This window comes from Nannobrachium achirus (genome assembly GCF_963921795.1).
Source record: "Nannobrachium achirus genome assembly, chromosome: 11".
Taxonomy (NCBI): Eukaryota; Metazoa; Chordata; class Actinopteri; order Myctophiformes; family Myctophidae; genus Nannobrachium; species Nannobrachium achirus.
In genome coordinates this window covers 17,652,392-17,670,889 of record NC_137820.1, presented here as the reverse complement: position 1 = coordinate 17,670,889, position 18,498 = coordinate 17,652,392, and the positions used below count along the sequence as shown (strand labels likewise).

The 18,498-nt window shown below is 46.5% G+C and overlaps 1 protein-coding gene across 2 annotated transcripts in view; it reads left to right on the top strand.

The window, feature by feature from the left end:
* smad6b (SMAD family member 6b) overlaps positions 1-15,711 on the top strand; it is a 42,801-nt gene extending 27,090 nt beyond the window's left edge. For both annotated transcript variants that reach the window (XM_080737483.1, XM_080737482.1), the window contains one exon: positions 15,051-15,711. In XM_080737483.1, coding sequence (XP_080593609.1) covers positions 15,051-15,595 — 545 coding nt within the window. In that variant the 3' untranslated portion in view covers positions 15,596-15,711. The remainder of the gene's footprint in view (positions 1-15,050) is intronic.
* Positions 15,712-18,498: the final 2,787 nt, after the last annotated feature.

Sequence of the window (18,498 nt, the reverse complement as noted above, 5' to 3'; positions counted from 1 at the left end):
CGTGGAGCTTTTTTTTATTTTCACACACAGTAAAGCTTTTCGCTGCCACTCTGGCATTATGTGTAACCGTTGTGTGTGTGTGTGTGTGTGTGTGTGTGTGTGTGTGCAAGTTTTCGACCGAGCTGCGCCCTTAGGAAACTGTCGAACATTAGGGAAAAGGAAAACAGTTGAATTATGTGCCATGACCGGACCTCCTCGAGTTTAAAGGACTAAAGGAAGAAAGCAAGCCTTCTTGACGCACCTCCCCCTCCTCCAGTCCTAAGCAGAGTAGGAAGCGAGGAGGCACAGCGAGAGGAGAGGTAGAGGGAACGGGGGGGGGGGGGGGGGGAGAGCGGGGCGCTCTGGAATGTGCGGGGTCTCCTCTACTGAAATGTTCCAACCCAGGGGTTCACAAACTTTTTCAGCCGAGACCCAAAAAGTTCATTATATTTGTAGTCTCCTCTGCACCCAAAATGTACAAAATACGTTACGAACGAATAACATGAGTCCTATTTCAAAAGCTGATCTACAGTATACACACACACACACGAGCATGTAGAGCTTCTATTTCTTCAATGTAGCTCTGCTATTTCTTCATAGTTGTTGGCCTTTCTGTTTTTAGTTTGTTTGTTTTTTTTGGGGGGGGGGGTATTTTGAAATTATATATTTTTAAATATAGGAAACGTAAACCAGGATACTTTCTCTTAACGCATTAAAAATAGCTGCATGGCCCAAACATGGATCCCAAACCATTGTTTGGGAAACACTGTTCCAAACGACATGGCTTTGACCTCCATCGCGCGCACGCACACACACACACACACACACACACACACACACACACACACACACACACACACACACACACACACACACACACACACACACACACACAGGGGCTGTGCAGGGAGGTGAAAGGGCACGGCCACCCAGCAGGATGTTCGTGGAAGTGTTGTGTTTTCGGTTCCCCCCCCTCCTTGTTGTCTGAGACTTCACTGACCTTCACTGCTGCATACGTACATAAGTTAGGTTTTTGGACGTCTTCAAAAGGTACAGGTGATGGGAGCTTTCACCCATGCCTTTTTAAAAGTGTTTTTACTTTGTTTGATTTGGACAACGGCTAGGGGAAAGCAGGGATTCATTCAAATCCGAGGCTGGGGATGGGACGATATGAAAATTTCATATCACGATTATTGTGACAAAAGAAATCGCGATTCACAATATTACGCGATAATCAAGATACATTATCCTGCGACGAAACATTTGCCAAAAAATAGCCAATCTACAAGCTCACAACGCGTCGCATCGCGACGCGTTGTGAGCTTGTAGGTCGGCAATTTTTTGGCAAAGACATTTGATAGAGAGTGAAAAAAAGACTGTATCAAGTACGTATATTATAAGTACCTTTTACCAGTTAAAGAAAGTTTAAATGGTACCGGATATGCAGCTCGGCAAATAAACAGTGAATTGATCCCAGTGCATGACGGAGGACGATATCACGATAAATAAAATCTTCACGATGCGATTTTCGCGAGTGTTTTTTTATCACGATAAACGATAATATCGCGTATCGTCCCATCCCTGTCCGAGGCTAGGACGCTTGCGGATACATGGTGAATACATAAACCATGGTTGGAGGAGCCACCAGGGTGTTTTTCAGCGCTTGTATCCTCTCAGGCAGGGACGTGCTGGCCATTGGGAAAAGTGGGACAACTCCCGAACGGCCGGTTCATTCCCGGCCGGTCCAGGCCGGCCATTAGGAAAAAAATAAAAATAAAATGTCTGCCTTCGTTCCATTTTGGGGGCTGGGCGGCCAACAAAGTAAATCGTCACTGTCGGGCAGAAACCTTGTATCTCCAAGTTTCAAATGTGTAGATTTTTTCGCAACGCAAAGCCCTGCTTCATCATACAAGGCCGTCGCACAAAAGTAGTGAAAACGGCAGATCTACAAGCACACAACGCCTCGCGGTGCGAGGCGTTGTGTGCTTGTAGATCGGCTGTTTTCACTAGTTTAAAATCATTTTTAAAATGATAAATACAAAACAAACGGTTTTGGACATACAATTGGTTTCCACCTGACAACGACGAAATATAACTCATGTAATTGGCCCACTGGCTTGTCACTTGTCATGATCTGAAATGGCAAATCTTTGAGTAGCAGCAGCGCTATAGAGAGAGATCTCTCTCTATAGCGTGCAATGAGGGCCTCTCCAACTCTTTTTCCCAGGCTGAAACAGGGGCCCAGCACGTCCCTGCTCTCATGAGCCTAGCTAGCATCTCCATGAACCTAGAAGTCCCTCCAACGTGTTCCTGTCCGCCTCTTGCTCGTGTGTCTCTGATGGCACGTTTGCAGAGCTTTCGGGGGAGGAAGCTCGGAGGAAACGGCGGGGCAGCGCATTCCTCCCCCTTCCGTGAAAAAGGAGAGCTATGCTCTCCCTCAAAAAATCGTACTCCGCGTAGCCCAGACGTCGCCTCCATATTAGCCCCTGTAGCTTCCTGTGCTTTTTGCACCCTCTCTTGTTTATTGATTTAATTTATGGATTGTGTTAGTTATCTGCTATCAAGGGTACAGCACTTTTTTCCTCCCTCAAGGAGACGTCCCGAAAACAGAACCAGAGGGAGAGCAGGGAGGAAGTGGATGACAATGTAAAGCATTCCCATTGTGGCTGGGCTTGGTGGCTGGATTCAGTTTCTCTGGCCTCATGCTCCCCCACTGTTGTACACACACACTCTCTCTCTCTCTCTCTCTCTCTTTCTCTCTCTCTCTCTCTCTCTCGCTCTGTCTCTCTCTGTGTCTCTCTCTCTCTCTCTCTCTCTCTCTCTCTCTCTCTCTCTCTCTCTCTCGCTCTGTCTCTCTCTCTGTGTCTCTCAGTGTTGTAAAGTAACCAAGTAAATCTACTTAAGTACAATTTTGAGGTATTTGTACTTTACTTGAGAATTTCCAACACTTTTACTTCTACTCCACTACATCTCGGATTGAAATATTGTACTTTTTACTCCACTACATTTATTTGAAAACTTTAGTTACTAGTTACTTGTCAGATATAAGTTATAATATTTTAAAACATACATTAACCACTTCAGCCATGTTTTATACCTAGGCTGTTTGAAAATAGCCGATCTACAAGCTCGCAACGCGTTGCGATGCGACGCATTGTGAACTTGTAGTATTTTTGTACTTTTACTCAAGTACATTTTGAAATTCCGGACTTTTAAATGTAACAGAGTACTTCTACATTGCAGTATTGATACTTTTACTTAAGTAAAGATTGTGAGTGCTTTTTCCACCACTGGTGTCTCTCTCTCTCTCTCTCTCTCTCTCTCTCTCTCTCTCTCTCTCTCTCTCTCTCTCTCTCTCTCTCTCTCTCTCTCGGTCTGTCTCTCTCCCTCGGAGCAGAGAAAGGCCAGACCTCAGGAAGAAAAAAAATCCATAGATATAAAGGAGCAGCTCCAGTTAGCATGTCTGTCTGATAAAGCCGACTTTGATGGCAGAGATAGCCCAGACGCCAGCCTAAATGTGGCCTGCTGGGGAGCTGCTGCAACGCCGGGCCTCTAGGAGCCGTTGTCTACGCCATCAGAGCCATACCATACTCTGACACACATGGGGGGCTTTGTTGTTTTGTTTTGCCAAAGAAAGTTTAATTCCACCAAGCATAAAAGGGCAGGACGAGTTGGGTGTGAAGGGATGGCGGTTTGACCTAAATCTCCACGCGCATACGTGACAGACACTGTTTATGCAGTATTGTAGGAATGTATGTATGTACCGCATATATATATATATATATATATATATATATATATATATATATATATATCGCCGTTGTCGAGTTTCAAATGTGTACGTTCTTTCGTAAAGTAAAGCCCTAATTCGTCATACAAGGCGGTCGCACAAAAGTAGTGAAATAGCAGATCTGCAAGCACACGATCTACAGGTTGTGTGCTTGTTGATCGGCTGTTTTCACTAGTTTGAAACATTTTTGAAATGATGAATGCAAAACGAACGTTTTTTGGACATACAGGGTTTTCACCCGACAACAACGATATATATATATACTGTACACACAAGCATATACCTCAGTTACAAATGCACACGTATACCTGTGTGTGTATTCTCACATGCGCCGAGTCGTCCTACTAGCTGCACCGAGCCCCCCCGCCCCCTCCGCCCACCCCCCCGACTATCAGTTCAGTGGTAGAGTCTAATAGCTGGGGAGAAATCTAATCCTTGGCACAGGATGAGAGACCGCCGCACCACCACACACACACACACCCCTTGCCGCTAGCCCCCCCCCCCCCCCCCCCCCCCCCTGGCCCCCGGGCTGCTTAAAGGGACTGGAAACAGTGGTTTCTCCCTCTCTCTCTCCCTTTCTCTCTCGCTCTCTCTCTTTGCAGTAAAAAAAAAAAAAAAAAAGTTTTGGAGGAATGAGTTCATGTGTGCTCTCCTCCCTGGATTAAGGGGAGATGGAGTGTAATGGAGGTGGGCCTGCAGCAGCGCGGCGGGGTGGATGTTTAGCCGTGGAGTGGAGGAGAGCTGTTGTTTGTCTGGCTGTCCCTGACACTCGGCCTCCCATTCATCTCACTCCAAGGCCGTGGAGCCCTGTTTACCCTGAGGCATGCTCTTTTTCTCCTCTCTCTCTCTCTGCCCTCGTCCCTCCCTCCTTCTTTTCATGCTGCCTTTAAAAGCATTACTGGAAGATCATCAAGGATTGCCATTGAAAACTTTCAACCCCCCCCCCCCCCCCCCCCCACCCTCTCTTGTTCTGTGTACTTAGTTGTAATTACCCCTACTCGCCCTCTGGTGTGGGGGGGGGGGGGGGGGGGGGTGTAGCCGTGCGGCTGTCTGCCCTTCTTTTACCACGGCTTCACCCATGCCCTGTCGTTTTAACACGGCCATTTAAGGGGCTCGTGCTAATGTCATTTTGTTCTACGTCAGGGGTCTTCAACGTTTTCAGGCCAACGACCCCTTAGTCGAGAGAGAGATGAAGCAGGGACCCCCACGACCTGTTCATAGATTCCATATAGTTTCATCGTTTGACAGCACGATCATCAGTGTATTTTGGATTCATGTCAATTTGTGTTTTCAGATATTTAACCACTTGAACCTTGACCTTTCACTTTGTACTTAGTCTGCTCTTTTTCCCCTCTACCCGAAACCTCTTAGCTGAAAATAGCTGATCTACAAGCTCACAACGCCTTGCGTTGCAAGGCGTTGTGAGCTTGTAGGCTATTTTTGGCTAAGGTTCTCAGAATTTGGACACTAGGGTTCAAGTGGTTAATATAAAAAAGGAGTAAAAAAGTTTCTATCACACAAAGATTTGGAGGACCCCCTGTAGTAACTCTGAGGACCCCCTTGAAGACCCTTGTTCTACATATGTGTGTGTGGAGCGACAATTGTATAGCTGTAACAGAATCAGCATTTGTTCTATTTGTTTGGTCTGTGACACTTAATCCGAGTGGTACAATGCACAGTAAAGTCCTCGTGACCCACAAGGGGTCCCATTTGGGTCAATTCTTACGTCCTCAGAGTGAAACGAACACTTGAGGATTTGACTGTGTGCGGAATGTGCCACTGCATGGGCTTATAGCTTTAACCGGCGCACGGAAAACCATCATTTATGCTAAGCAGCGCAGCTGAAGAGGTAGCAGCTCTTTGCTCAAACAGACAGAAGTGTGTGGTAATTGTTTGCTTTGTGTGCTCCATCAAACTGCGTGTCTGCATGTGTTGTCAGATGTGACGCTCTGCCTTTGATGTTCCTCCAATGAGACGGCCTGCAGGGCGGGAGAGAGATGAACTTTTTGTCAGTGTGGTTTCTGTGGAGCGCACACTCCTGGTCATGAAACATCAAAAAACAAAGCAAAATCGTCGTTGTCGGGTGGAAACCTCGTATCTCGTAAGTTTCAAATGTGTACGTTCTTTCTCAAAGTAAAGCCCTGCTTCGTCGCACAAAAGTAGTGAAAACAGCAGATCTACAAGCACACAACGCCTCGCACCGCGAGGCGTTGTGTGCTTGTAGATCGGCTGTTTTCACTAGTTTACATCATTTTTTAACCTGACTTGCGTCAGATGGTGGCAGTAGTGCGTAGGCTACCGCTCTACTTTACCATCTGAGATCTCTCGGTGGGAGTTGATGATGCTCGTAAAGCCCCGGGCCGGACCAATCAGCGGCAGCTACGGACGGGCTCTGAGGCGGCTCTGAGCCAATAGAGTCTGATTGCAGACCACGTGGATGCAGACAGGCCAATATGAGTGGTTGGAGTTGGCACTCCCAGACTGTGACAGAGAGACGGCCACATCCAATCACCTGCTAAAGAATTTCAAAAAATGGCCCGCCCCTTACATCGAGTCTGCCCGAGAGATCTCAGATGGTAAAGTAGAGCGGTAGCCTACGCACTACTGCCACCATCTGACGCAAGTCAGGTTAATCATTTTTAAGATGAAAAATGAAAAACGGTTTTGGACATACAAGGTTTTCACTCGACAACGACGAAATGCTCCCTGTAGGTAAAAAGAGGGGGAAAAAAAGCCTTGTTAATATCTTTGTTTACTGTGCAATTGTACCGGTCGTGTTGTACGTGCAGCTGCAGGTGTGCTGGGGGGCAACACCTATTATGACTTAAATGTGTGCGTGAGTGTTTTGTGTTTGGAGTTGGGTAAGGTGTTTGCCTTGTTTTAGGAAAGCCACAAACAGTGGCGTCAGTTCAGCAAAAGCTAGGGTATGGCAAAGATGGGAGTCCTCATGGCAAAGAGGCATTACATTTTGTATAACAGGGTTCTATTGTGAAAATAGCAGATCTACATGCTCACAACGCCTCGCAGATGTCTGAAAAAAAAACTAGTTTTGTCAGTTTTTTAAAACATGTTTCTACGGTTTCTTGGGCTGGATATGGCATCCTGGAACGGTTGTTCAAGTGCAGCTAAACTTGGCATGTTAGTAAACGTGCCACAATTAACAATAATGCATTGCACCTGTGCAGCTGACCTGCGGAACCATGGAATATACCATCTTGTCAAGATGGGGAGAATACAAGTGTGGAGAATATAATTATAATACCTTGTTAAAGTGACCATTTTGTTAAATTTTGCATTTGTAGTTATTTTACTGTAATTTAACAACATAATAACCAGAACAGATAGACAAAGAGACATTCATGGATTTATATTTATTTATAACTTGTATTTCCCCCCTTGGACCCAGGGTATGGCAGCTGCATACCCCCTGCCATACCCAATTGACGCCCCTGGCCACAAACAGACTTGCGTTATCGCGTAGCTCTAGAACTCCCCTCCTCGCTGATAGCTTGGTCTACCCCACATATTTTCCAGATTGACTATCACAGGTACGGGTCATAAGAGGACCACATTAACATTAATCTTATCGCGAGTTATCTCGGTTTGATACGGCAGCACTTTGAGCCTAGCTGTGTTGAGGGTTTCCTCCGCCAATTACACAGCCAGGGATGGGACGATATGAAAATGTCATATCACCATGATTGTGACAAAAGAAATTTGCAATATTATCACGATAATCAAATGCCATTATCCTGGACGGAACATTTGCCAAGAAATAGCAGATCTACAAGCTCACAGCGCGTCTTGACGCGTTTTAGATCTGCTATTTTTTGGCAAAGACATTTGAAAGAATGAAAAAAAGACTATCAAGTACGTATATTATAAGTACCTTCTACCAATTATAGAGGGTTTAAGTGGTACCGGATATATGCAGCTCGGCAAATAAAAGGTGCATTTATCCCAGTGCATGACGGAGGACGATATCACGATAAATTAAATCTCCACGATACGTGTTTTTTATCACGATAAACGATAATCTCTCTTATCGCCCCATCCCTCTATACACGGCAAAATCACATTTTGTACACTGACTCTCACACTTCAGTTAGCCCCGAGGGATTTCTGCTTCTGGGATCGGCTGCTGTGTTAAGCCCATTTTCGACTGCAGCTTTAGCTCCACACCACACCACACCACACCACACCGCACCACATAAAAATATCTACATTTTCCATTACACAAAAGTACCACTATCGGTAAGAAACAAATTGACCCTTTTAACTGTGATTATAATACAATATACATTTGTATTACAACTACCCTAAATTATAATACACTATAATGGATTATAACTGTGATTATAATACACAATAAAGTATTAATGTATTACTATGATAATTATAATACACTGTAATAGATTATAATAGTGGTTATAACGCAATAGAATCTATTATCATGTATTACAACTATATCCTGGTGGTCTAAATGAAAAGTCAGTGAGTGATCAGTCATTATGAAGTGTTTGGCCCTGTTTGGCCTAGCTCAGACCTACTCTAGACTGGATACTTTTTAGTACCATGTTTAGTACCACTTTCACACCACTCTACCCAGGTCCTTGTAGTGGAAAACCTGGCACAAGTGGGCGGTGTGGAGTGGGGTCTGTGGAAAAGGGGCTTATTGAGATCAGAATGTTTTGGGGGTTTTCAGGGCAGGAAGCGCGTCGGCTGTCCCGCGCGAGACTGACACTAAGAGAAGAGGCTTTGAGAATAAAATAACAATAATAACATGCGCTACTTTTCTAATGGGTAAACGGAGCTGTTTAAAGGTGGCAGGGTTAAATGGATGCAGAGCGGCAGTAATTGCTCCCAGCTTCTCCTGGCTCCACCCCGAGCGGACCCCTCTACGAGCCCTAACATGGAGCCGAGGAGAGAGACGGGTGTCTGCACTGTGGTCAGGAGTTGTCACCACACACACACACACACACACACACACACACACACACACACACACACACACACACACACACCCCTCCCTTCACCAACCCTGTGACGCAGGGACGTGCAGAGAATGTTAAGAGAGGCAGGGGCTGAAATTTCTAAAAGGGCCTTTTGGTGAAAATATTGAAAATAGCAGACCTCCAAGCTCACGACGCGTTGTGAGCTTGGAGGTCGGCTAATTTCCATACCTGATACCACACTAAACTAAGCATAATCAAGTCAATACTGGAGCAATTCTTTCAACGTAATAGGCTGCATTCAAGTTCAGGAGAGTTTGGTACACGGCAATTCTCTTAAAGGTGCCTTCAGGTATGGCATGGAAAGTAAAAGGGCAGGGGCTCAAGCCCCCTTTGATGTCTATGTATGCACATGCCTGCTGTGACGTTTGGCTCTGGGCTCTGCTCCGAGCCTCGGCCCCCAAGTTCCAGACCTCCAGCTGGGTCTGCTACCCTGGCACCTCCAGCTGGGTCTGCTACCCTGGCACCTCCAGCTGGGTCTGCTACCCTGGCACTCTGGTTAAAAAGACCTCCAGCTGGGTCTGCTACCCTGGCACTCTGGTTAAAAAGACCTCCAGCTGGGTCTGCTACCCTGGCACTCTGGTTAAAAAGAGACCTCCAGCTGGGTCTGCTACCCTGGCACTCTGGTTAAAAAGAGACCTCCAGCTGGGTCTGCTGCCCTGGCACTCTGGTTAAAAAGAAAAACCCTATTCATTAAACTTGACTTTAACGGACTGTAATCAGGTCTCTATTTTTTATTTTATCTTTTAAGGCAGAGACGTTATAGAGAAAATGAAAAATCGGATCATCTGGATCCCAAGATCCGCTGGAAACGGCGTGGTTTCGTGTGGATCTTGGGTCTTTCTGTGGCCAGCATGTGACATCAGACATCTACTGTACATTATGTCGTATCTATGACGCATACATTTGGGCAAGGTTTCAGCCTGATCTGAGCCCCATTGACTTCCAAAAAACATATATAAAAACACATGTGATCAGAAATGCGCTGATGTGCGACGTTGTCCTACTGGCAGTGTGCACACGAAATGTGGCACTGATTGGTCCAGCGGCTTGCAAGATTAGCTCCAGACTAACAGACAGTCTCACAGACAGACTAACAGACCCTCTCATACTGTACAGTATATCTGTCTCCTGCAGAGCCACAGCTTAAAAACTCACACGATGGAAGGTAGACAACAGTTAAAGCCCTTTGCACACAGGCGCGTTTAACCGCACGGATAAAACGGACAATATAATTTTTTGAAAAGAAAACAATGATTCTCTATGACCTCATGCACACCGGCTTCGAATTAGCCGTGCGACGAGTGGCTGCCGCCGTGCGTTTTTTTCTCGATCGAAACCAGTTCGATTCGTGCGTCTTGTCGCATGCGGTAAAAATCTCATCACTCCTTTTATGACTCCTTTTTGGATCCGCAGCGCCGATTCCGCACAGCCTTGCACACCAAATCCAATGCGTTTTATTCATGCCGCAAACGAAAAAAACGCAACTGTCCTGTGTGCAAAGGGCTTAAGGCAGGAAGAATCTGGTATAATTATCTTGGTGTCGGGTGGAAACCTTTTTTTTTTTTCAACAATATTTCTTCTGGCTTTTTCTGCCTTTATTGATAGGTGTACAGTAGGCTGACAGGAAACAGGGAGAGAGATGGGGGGATTGACACGATTGTCAGGATCGGGACTCGAACCTGCGACGCTGCAAGGCTGGATTACCAGCCTATATGTGCCTGGACCACTACCCTTTGGCCCAGGCCTGGGTGGAAACCCTGTATGTCCAAAACCTTCCTTTAAAAAGTAGTGAAAATAGCAGATCTACAAGCACACAACAAAGCGAGGCGTTGTGTGCTTGTAGATCTGCCATTTTCACTACTTTTGTGCGACACTTTTGTATGATGGAGGGCTTTAATTTACGAAAAAACATACAGTTTTGAAAGTTGGAGATAGGAGGTTTCTTCCTGATAGTGACGTTATGCAGCACAGCACATACATGCTGTATAACCGTATGCCAGATAGCGGTTGGTACATAGCCTATAACATGTAGCTTATCGTGGCTGTTGGGTGGAAACCTTGTATGTCCAAAACTGTTACTGGTAACGGGTAATGCAAGAAACAACCTGTGTTCAAATGTTTTATTATTATTTAGTCACATGCTCTTGTTATACTTTTCATTGGTTAAGACCCACAATCAGCTTTTACTTTCAAAAGTTTAAAAAAAATATCAATATATCAAAATATATTGATATTTTTTGATACTACAAAGTTGGGAATTAATTAATGAAACCATATGTTGTTGTCGGGTGGAAACCTTGTATGTACTATGCACACAACGCCGCGCACCACGAGGTGTTGTGTGTACTAATCTGCTAGTTTCACTACTTTTGTTGCGACACTTTTGTATGGCGAAGTAGGGCTTTAATTTACGAAAGAACATCCTATTTTGAAACTTGGAGATACAAAGTTTCTGCCCGACAGCGACGATATACAGTAGAGGCTATAAAAGAGAAGGACAGGAAGAGGCTAGTATGTGTAGCATGTAGCATGTAGCATGTAGCATGTAGCTCATACAGGCTGTATAAGCTGTGTAGCATGTAGCTCATACAGGCTGTATAACTGTAGGCCAGAAAGAGGCTGGTATATGCAGCTTGTTGCCACATACAGGCTCTATAAGCTGTGGAGCAGAAGGCACATAGTTTCCTGCGGTAATTACGTCCAAACAGTCTGCCTATTGGCTCTTCTTTTATTGAAGAGATTCTAATGAGTACTTCTTTCAGAAGAGCGCCCTCCCTCCGCACCAACACAAACACATGGCCTGTCCTAGCCAAAACACACAAGTTCAGCGCGAGAGCACACAACATGCTGGCCGCCAGCCGCCGTCATTCCAAACGGGACCGGCAGGGGCGTCACAAGGGGGGGGGGGGGGAAGTGGGACTGAGTTACTAGGGCCCAAGGTGGAGGGGCCTTATTTATTTTATACTTTAGCTATTGAAAAATAGCAGATATACAAGCTCTCGGTGCCGCGCTGCAAGCTTGTAGACCTGCTATTTTTGAAAAGTCGTGAAAATGTGTGCAAATCTTTGAATATATATGTATTTTGTAGCGAACATTTGTCAAAACTCAAATGTTGCTTCTGGGGGGGATCCCTGGAACTACATATTTTGAGATGGGTGTCCGTGGCCAAATACATATCATTTTCACATGAAAAAGTTTGAGCACCACTGACATGGAAACTTTCAACAAAAAAAAAATCATTTATAGAATCGTGTCAAAAACATTCAAAGACCTGCACAAATGTTCAAAAGATTTCAAAAATAGTAGATCTACAAGCTCACTGTGAGCTTGTATATCTGCTCTTTTTAATTGGTTAGCACAAAATAATGCATAATAATGTGTTCCCATTCATGGGAGGCCCGCAGGGAATCCTTGTACCCAGGGCCCAGAATTTGGTGCGACACCCCTGCAAACGGGACCGGGGCGTGTGTGTGTGTGTGTGTGTGTGTGTGTGCGCGGGGGGCGAGTGATGGCTCACGTAGGCTCCTTCGGCACAGCGAGAGTGACAGGAAGAGAGGCCTGGCTCATGGCGTGCACATTGTCTTCCCTTAGCCTCGGGCTCAGCATTTAGATACATGTCTAACCTTTTGTCCTGTTCGTTCCTCTTCCTGATCCTCGCAGCCTCGCCGGCTCCCTCCCAACCCGGGCTACGTGTGAAAACTTAGATATCGTCCTCCAACATTTTTATCTTTCCCCCCCCTACAGTTTTTATTTCCCTGCCTCTCTCTCGCTCCCTCTCTCTCTAGTCTAGAAAAGGGAGGAGATGATAGCCCATTTGGTTCCTTTGTGTTTGCGTGCGCAGGGTTTCAAAGCGAGTTTATACCTTGATGTGTGGGCTCCATTTGATTTGAGACAATAGAGAGCCATAAACAAGTTGGGGCTGAGTTCTTTGTGTGGCCGCGCCGCAGTAAAAGAGAGAGAGAGAGAGCCTGAGCTCAGACTGGAGGAGCTGGAGTGTGGAATTCACTAATGGTACATGCATGTTGGGGCCCCTGAAGAGAGGGGGTCACTGCAGACACACACACACACACACACACACACACACACACACACACACACACACACACACACACACACACACACTGCAAATACTCAGTGTTCATTTAACTCTGAGAGTGCACAGGTCCATTTTCTACTCTCTCAGAGCTGCATTAACACCAGGGATTTTTACTGTGCACAGAGAGCCTGTCTGCAGCTTCTTTGCTCCCCCCCCCCTCTATCTCTCTCTCTCTCTCTCTCTGTCTCTCTCTCTCTCGCCCCTTTCTCTACCCTCTCTCTCTAGCTCTGTCTTTGTCTCTCTCTCTCTCTCTCCCCCCCCAACACAGTCTGGAACCAAAGTGTTTTTGGGGGGAGTTTGTGCAGGTCTGGTCAACGTTTTTTGGCTAATCTTTGTATAAACTTCGCTAGCGCGGGTCACTCGGCACAGTCAGCGAAGAGAGGTTTCTCGGTGAGAGCGGAGCATTTTGTTGCTCCGCGGAACGGGCGACGCTCCACCTTAAAGGCGTTTTTGTTAATGGGGCGGGCGGTCATTAAGCTCGGAGAGCACAGGGACTGAAAGGAATGGGGCCACAGGCCCAGGCTTTAAATCCTCTGTGCCAATAGACTCTCTGAAGCAAAATAATGGCATCACTCTGTGTGTGAGTTAATGGGAGCTGATAGCATGAAGGCTGGGGGGTCAGCGGGTTACGGGCTTGTGCTAAGTTGTCAGGGAGCTGAATGCCGTCCCCGGGACTGCAGTGGGGGGGCCGGGGGTGGGGGGTACCCCTGCCTGGCCCTCTCTCTCTCTCTGCACCACCCCCACCCCACGCCACCCTCCTGGAATGTGGGGAAGAAGAGGAGAGAGAGAGGAAAGAGGCAACACACACACACACACACACACACACACACACACACACACACACACACACACACACACACACACACACACACACACACACACACACACACACACACACACACACACACACACACACACTCTCTCTCTCCAGGAGTAAAGGGTGACGGGACGGATGTGAGCTCATGGAATTCTCTCTGCTTTTTAGTCTCCCACTCCACTCCACTCCCCCTCCCAATTCCCTCTCCTCTCCTCAACCTTGCCACATTTCTGCACAACCGGATATTAACCACTTAAACCCTCTAGACTTAGTAAACTAGACCTGAGTTGGCTCCGTACGTGGACCGTTTCTTTTTTTTTTCAGTCTGCACCAAATCTCGCCGTAAAAACAAAAAGCTGATCTACAAGCTCACAGAGCATCGCAACTCGAGCTGGTAGATCTGCTGTTTTTTGGCTAACGTTCCCCCCTCAGAATGTGGATGCTGGTGTTCAAGTGGTTAAAAGCAAAAAAGTGCAGCAGTTTTACTAGTGGACGGGACTGAGCAGCCAGTCGGCGGTGTGTGTCTGTTTAGTGTGGTGAAGATAGAAGTCCACCTAGGGAGCGGTAACTCACGCTGGAGTGCTGAGGGCTGTCACTGGGAAGAGTTCACAGACTGCAGCCATGAAAGCTGAATTAACAAGCTGATTTACTGGAGGGAGATGGGTCAGGAATGAGATCGCAGCCACGTCTTCACTGTGTGAAAGATGTTTTTCCACACCCGGGCAAAAACTGACTTCAAAACATTAACTGATTTGAAGCTCGTCGTTAAAAAAAGAAGGGGGGGAAGGCTTAACCACTTTAAATCTGGCGTCCCGATTTTGGGCATGTCATTGTAGGTAAAATAAAAACTTGAATTTAGAAAAGTTGATTTCCTTTTGCCTGTTGCTACAGGCTGTTATTCGTTGAATTTCCACTGGATACCCTAAAATGCAATTCTTTAGTCTTGTGATGAAAATGGGGACTGTGTGAGCAGCAGTGAGTGGTCAGTGTTTGGCCAGCACGGTGCCCTCTTGAGGCAGAGGGAGAAAATGCAGGTCCTACCTCGCAATACCCTCCGCCCCCACCATACAGGATATCTATAGCAACCTGTGTGTGTGTGTGTGTGTGCTTGTGTGTGCATGCGTGCGTGTGCTGGAAGGGTATGCGTGCTGTGGTATTTATGCAAGGCTTAGATTTCAATACAATGCCTCCTTCAGTATTTATAGTGTGGCCATCTGCTCCGAACAATAAAAAGAGATAGCTAATCCCTTTAAACTTAATCCTTCCTTTTTACTAGCGCTGTTTTCTTTCGTTTACGTTACATCTAATAACCACTCCTCCATCTCTCTCTTGTCTCTCTGCCCCCCTCCTCAGATGCCAGTATGTCCCCCGACGCCCCCAAGCAGAACCACTGGTGCAACGTGGCGTACTGGGAGCACCGGACGCGCGTGGGCCGCCTCTACACAGTGTACGAGCACTCTGTCAGCATCTTCTATGATCTACCTCAGGGTACGGGCTTCTGCCTGGGCCAGCTCAACCTGGAGCACCGCAGCAGCACCGTCCAGCGCACGCGCGGCAAAATCGGCTACGGCCTCCTCCTGAGCAAGGAGCCGGACGGCGTGTGGGCGTACAACCGCAGCGAGCACCCCATCTTCGTCAACTCGCCCACCCTGGACGTGCCCAGCAGCCGGACGTTGGTGGTGCGCAAGGTGATGCCGGGCTACTCCATCAAGGTGTTCGACTACGAGCGCTCGTGCCTGCTGAGGCACGCGGCGGACCCCTCGGACCTCCTGGACGGACCCTATGACCCCAACAGTGTGCGCATCAGCTTTGCAAAGGGCTGGGGCCCCTGCTACTCCAGACAGTTTATCACCTCCTGCCCCTGCTGGCTGGAGATTCTACTCAACAACCACAGATAACACACACACAGAACGGACCCCTCGAACGAACTATCCCAAATATCATCTACCTAGATTTAATATAAAGTTTTATATATTATATGAAATATATATTATACTTGTAAATACGGAGTCATTTTTACAATGTAATTATTTATGTATGGTGCAATGTGTATATGGACAAGAGGAAAAAAAACGGAAAATGCACTTTGGCTTATATATTATATATATAAATATATATATAAAGATAAAGAATCTTTCAATACCAATTTGAGAAATTATACAGCGAAATTAGGAAGAGCCTGGATTTGGTGTATAGTTTTCATATACTATTAATATCCAGACAAAAAGCTAACACCATTCACACATTGATAATAAAGTATTCGCATAATATCTCTTCTTGCTTGGTGTGTATCATTAGACTTCTGTTTTACTACACTGACATTCTGAGTCACTCACTATGGGTTTAATGACATTCTAACTAACCAGACAGTAGTCGGTGACCTATAAATGTTACCTTTTTTTTAACATGCTATTTCAAAATGGCACTGGAGTCACAGCTCATTGATATGCATTTTCCCTCAGTATAAGCCCTTTTGTTTCATATCGTCGTCGTCGGGTGAACACCTTGTATGTCCAAAACTGTTCGTTTTGCATTATCATTTTAAAAATGACTTCAACTATACTACAGCCGATCTACAAGCACACAGCCGATCTACAAGCACACAACGCCTCGCACCTCGAGGCGTTGTGTGCTTGTAGATCTGCTGTTTTCACTACTTTTGTGCGACGGCCTTGTACGATGAAGCAGGGCTTTACTTTGGGAAAGAACGTACAAATGTGAAACTTGGAGATACAAGGTTTCTGCCCGACGATATGGTTTCTATGTCAAAGGTGGAGGTCGTACAGGTTTCCCCTGTAACATTTACCAATCGGGGGCACATGACCCCCAGATGAGCGTGCCCTAAGAGGGACCATTTTACTACTGTTGACCAGGACAGGACATGCTGGATGTTCGTATTAACCACTTTAAACCTGGCTACAAGATCACAAACGCATCACGATATGACACATTCCGAGTTGGCAGATCGGCCATTTCAGCCATTCATCTTACAAAGTACCATATCGCCACTGTCGGGCAGAAACCTTGTATCTCCAAGTTTTTTCGCTAAGTAAAGCCCTGCTTCATCAGACCATGCCGTCGCACAAAAGTAGTGAAAACAGCAGATCTACAAGCACACACCGCCTCGCGGTGCGAGGCGTTGTGTGCTTGTAGATCGTCTGTTTTCACTAGTTTAGTTCATTTTTTTGGGACATACAAGGTTTCCACCCTACAACGATGATATATACCTTTACGACTTAACTGGTTAAAAGAAGATGTGCCAGGGATGGGCACATTGTTTAAACAAGAAAAACTAAATAGTTGATGAATGGCATTGTTAAGTACAACCATAGGGGTTAGGTTGGTAGCTTGGTGTCCAAAATCCAGCATGCTTCTGTGACATGTTTCTTTGGTGAAAGATGTGATCAGACTAGCGGCTAGCCAGTTGTCCTTTAGGTCCTGAGGAGCCCCAGTGGTAAGGGTTGAGAGGACATGTCAAGAGCCGACGACAGTGTAGTTGGAGGAACTGATCAAACCAATTACCAGGATCTTTGGGGAACTGGCTCCACAGTTGGAAAGTTCTTTCGGAGGTGGTCCTGCTCCAGCGCAACGCCCTTGGCTAGTGGTCACGGGTCCCGTCCCCAGGGCCGGCTCCTCTCACAATGGACGTTGTTATAAGCAACCGGGGATGCAGCATCTTGAATCTGCCACATTGATATTGGAATGTATGCAGAGAAACCAAGAAGTTTTACAAGCCTACTGGAATCTTAAAAACTACAGCCAAGGTGGATGTGGTTTTGCTGGCTTCCTTCGTAATTGCTGGTGTTGGGTTGTCAGATTGGTGCTGGTGGTAGTGAGACAGGGGTGGGGGCAGGTTGGCCTGTGCCAACATTCAGCAATAGAGCCATTCAGTAACACGCTGATTCTAGTCTAATGAGTGCGGAACTGTACGTTACAAGGATGTTATGTGTTTTAAAAGGAGCTCTCCTCAAAGAGATCAGGCTTTTTTTTATTAGAAAGAATTAAACCAATGAATGAGTTTGTTCTGTTTGTTTTACATGCTGATTAGTATGTGAGCAATGTGCTTCTAGCCAGAAGAGAAGAGAGACCAAAAAAAGTGGCCAAGTTTTGTGTTTTCTTTTTTAGAAAGGAATATTTTCCTGTTCGGGGATTCATCACCTTAGTGGAGGTCTGTCTGCTGAGAGCAGCGTCTCTTGTCTTTCCCCTCCTCCATAAAGGCTCAGACAGCCTCCTCCAGGCCTGCTGTCTGTCTGTCTCCCTGTCTGTCTGGAGCCAAGCCTCTGCAGAGTTCAAACGGCAGAGAGGAGTGGCTCCACTCCGCCTCTGCTCTCCTCCCTACAACTGGGGGCTATTATCCCTTCTCCTTTGTGTCTCTGTTATGGGAAAAGGGCCCACATCACCACTGGAGAGGAACTGGCAGACAATTATATGGGGTGGCGAGGAGCTAAGACGCATAGTGGGCAGATTACACAAGCCACCACAGTGGCTATGAGAGGGGGCCTAATTAGACAGGGCTGGGTAGAGGCCAGGCTACACTACACTAGCTAGTTCAGGCTGCGTCTCTGGGAAGGCGCCTGCTCCGCTCCACTCCAGAGTTGGAATAGTTGTGGCAGCCGTGCTGTAACTCTGAGCATGAAGGAGGAGAGAAGGGAAAAGCCATGTAAGCAGCTTTGTCTGCTCCATGAGCTCAGGAATGGTATTGATTAGCCGGCTGCAGCCCTCACTCGTTTCTGAAGAAGTCGGCGTAGCTGTGTGCCCAAAAACCAAGCCGCCATTTTGTTCCACTGTTTATGACATACTG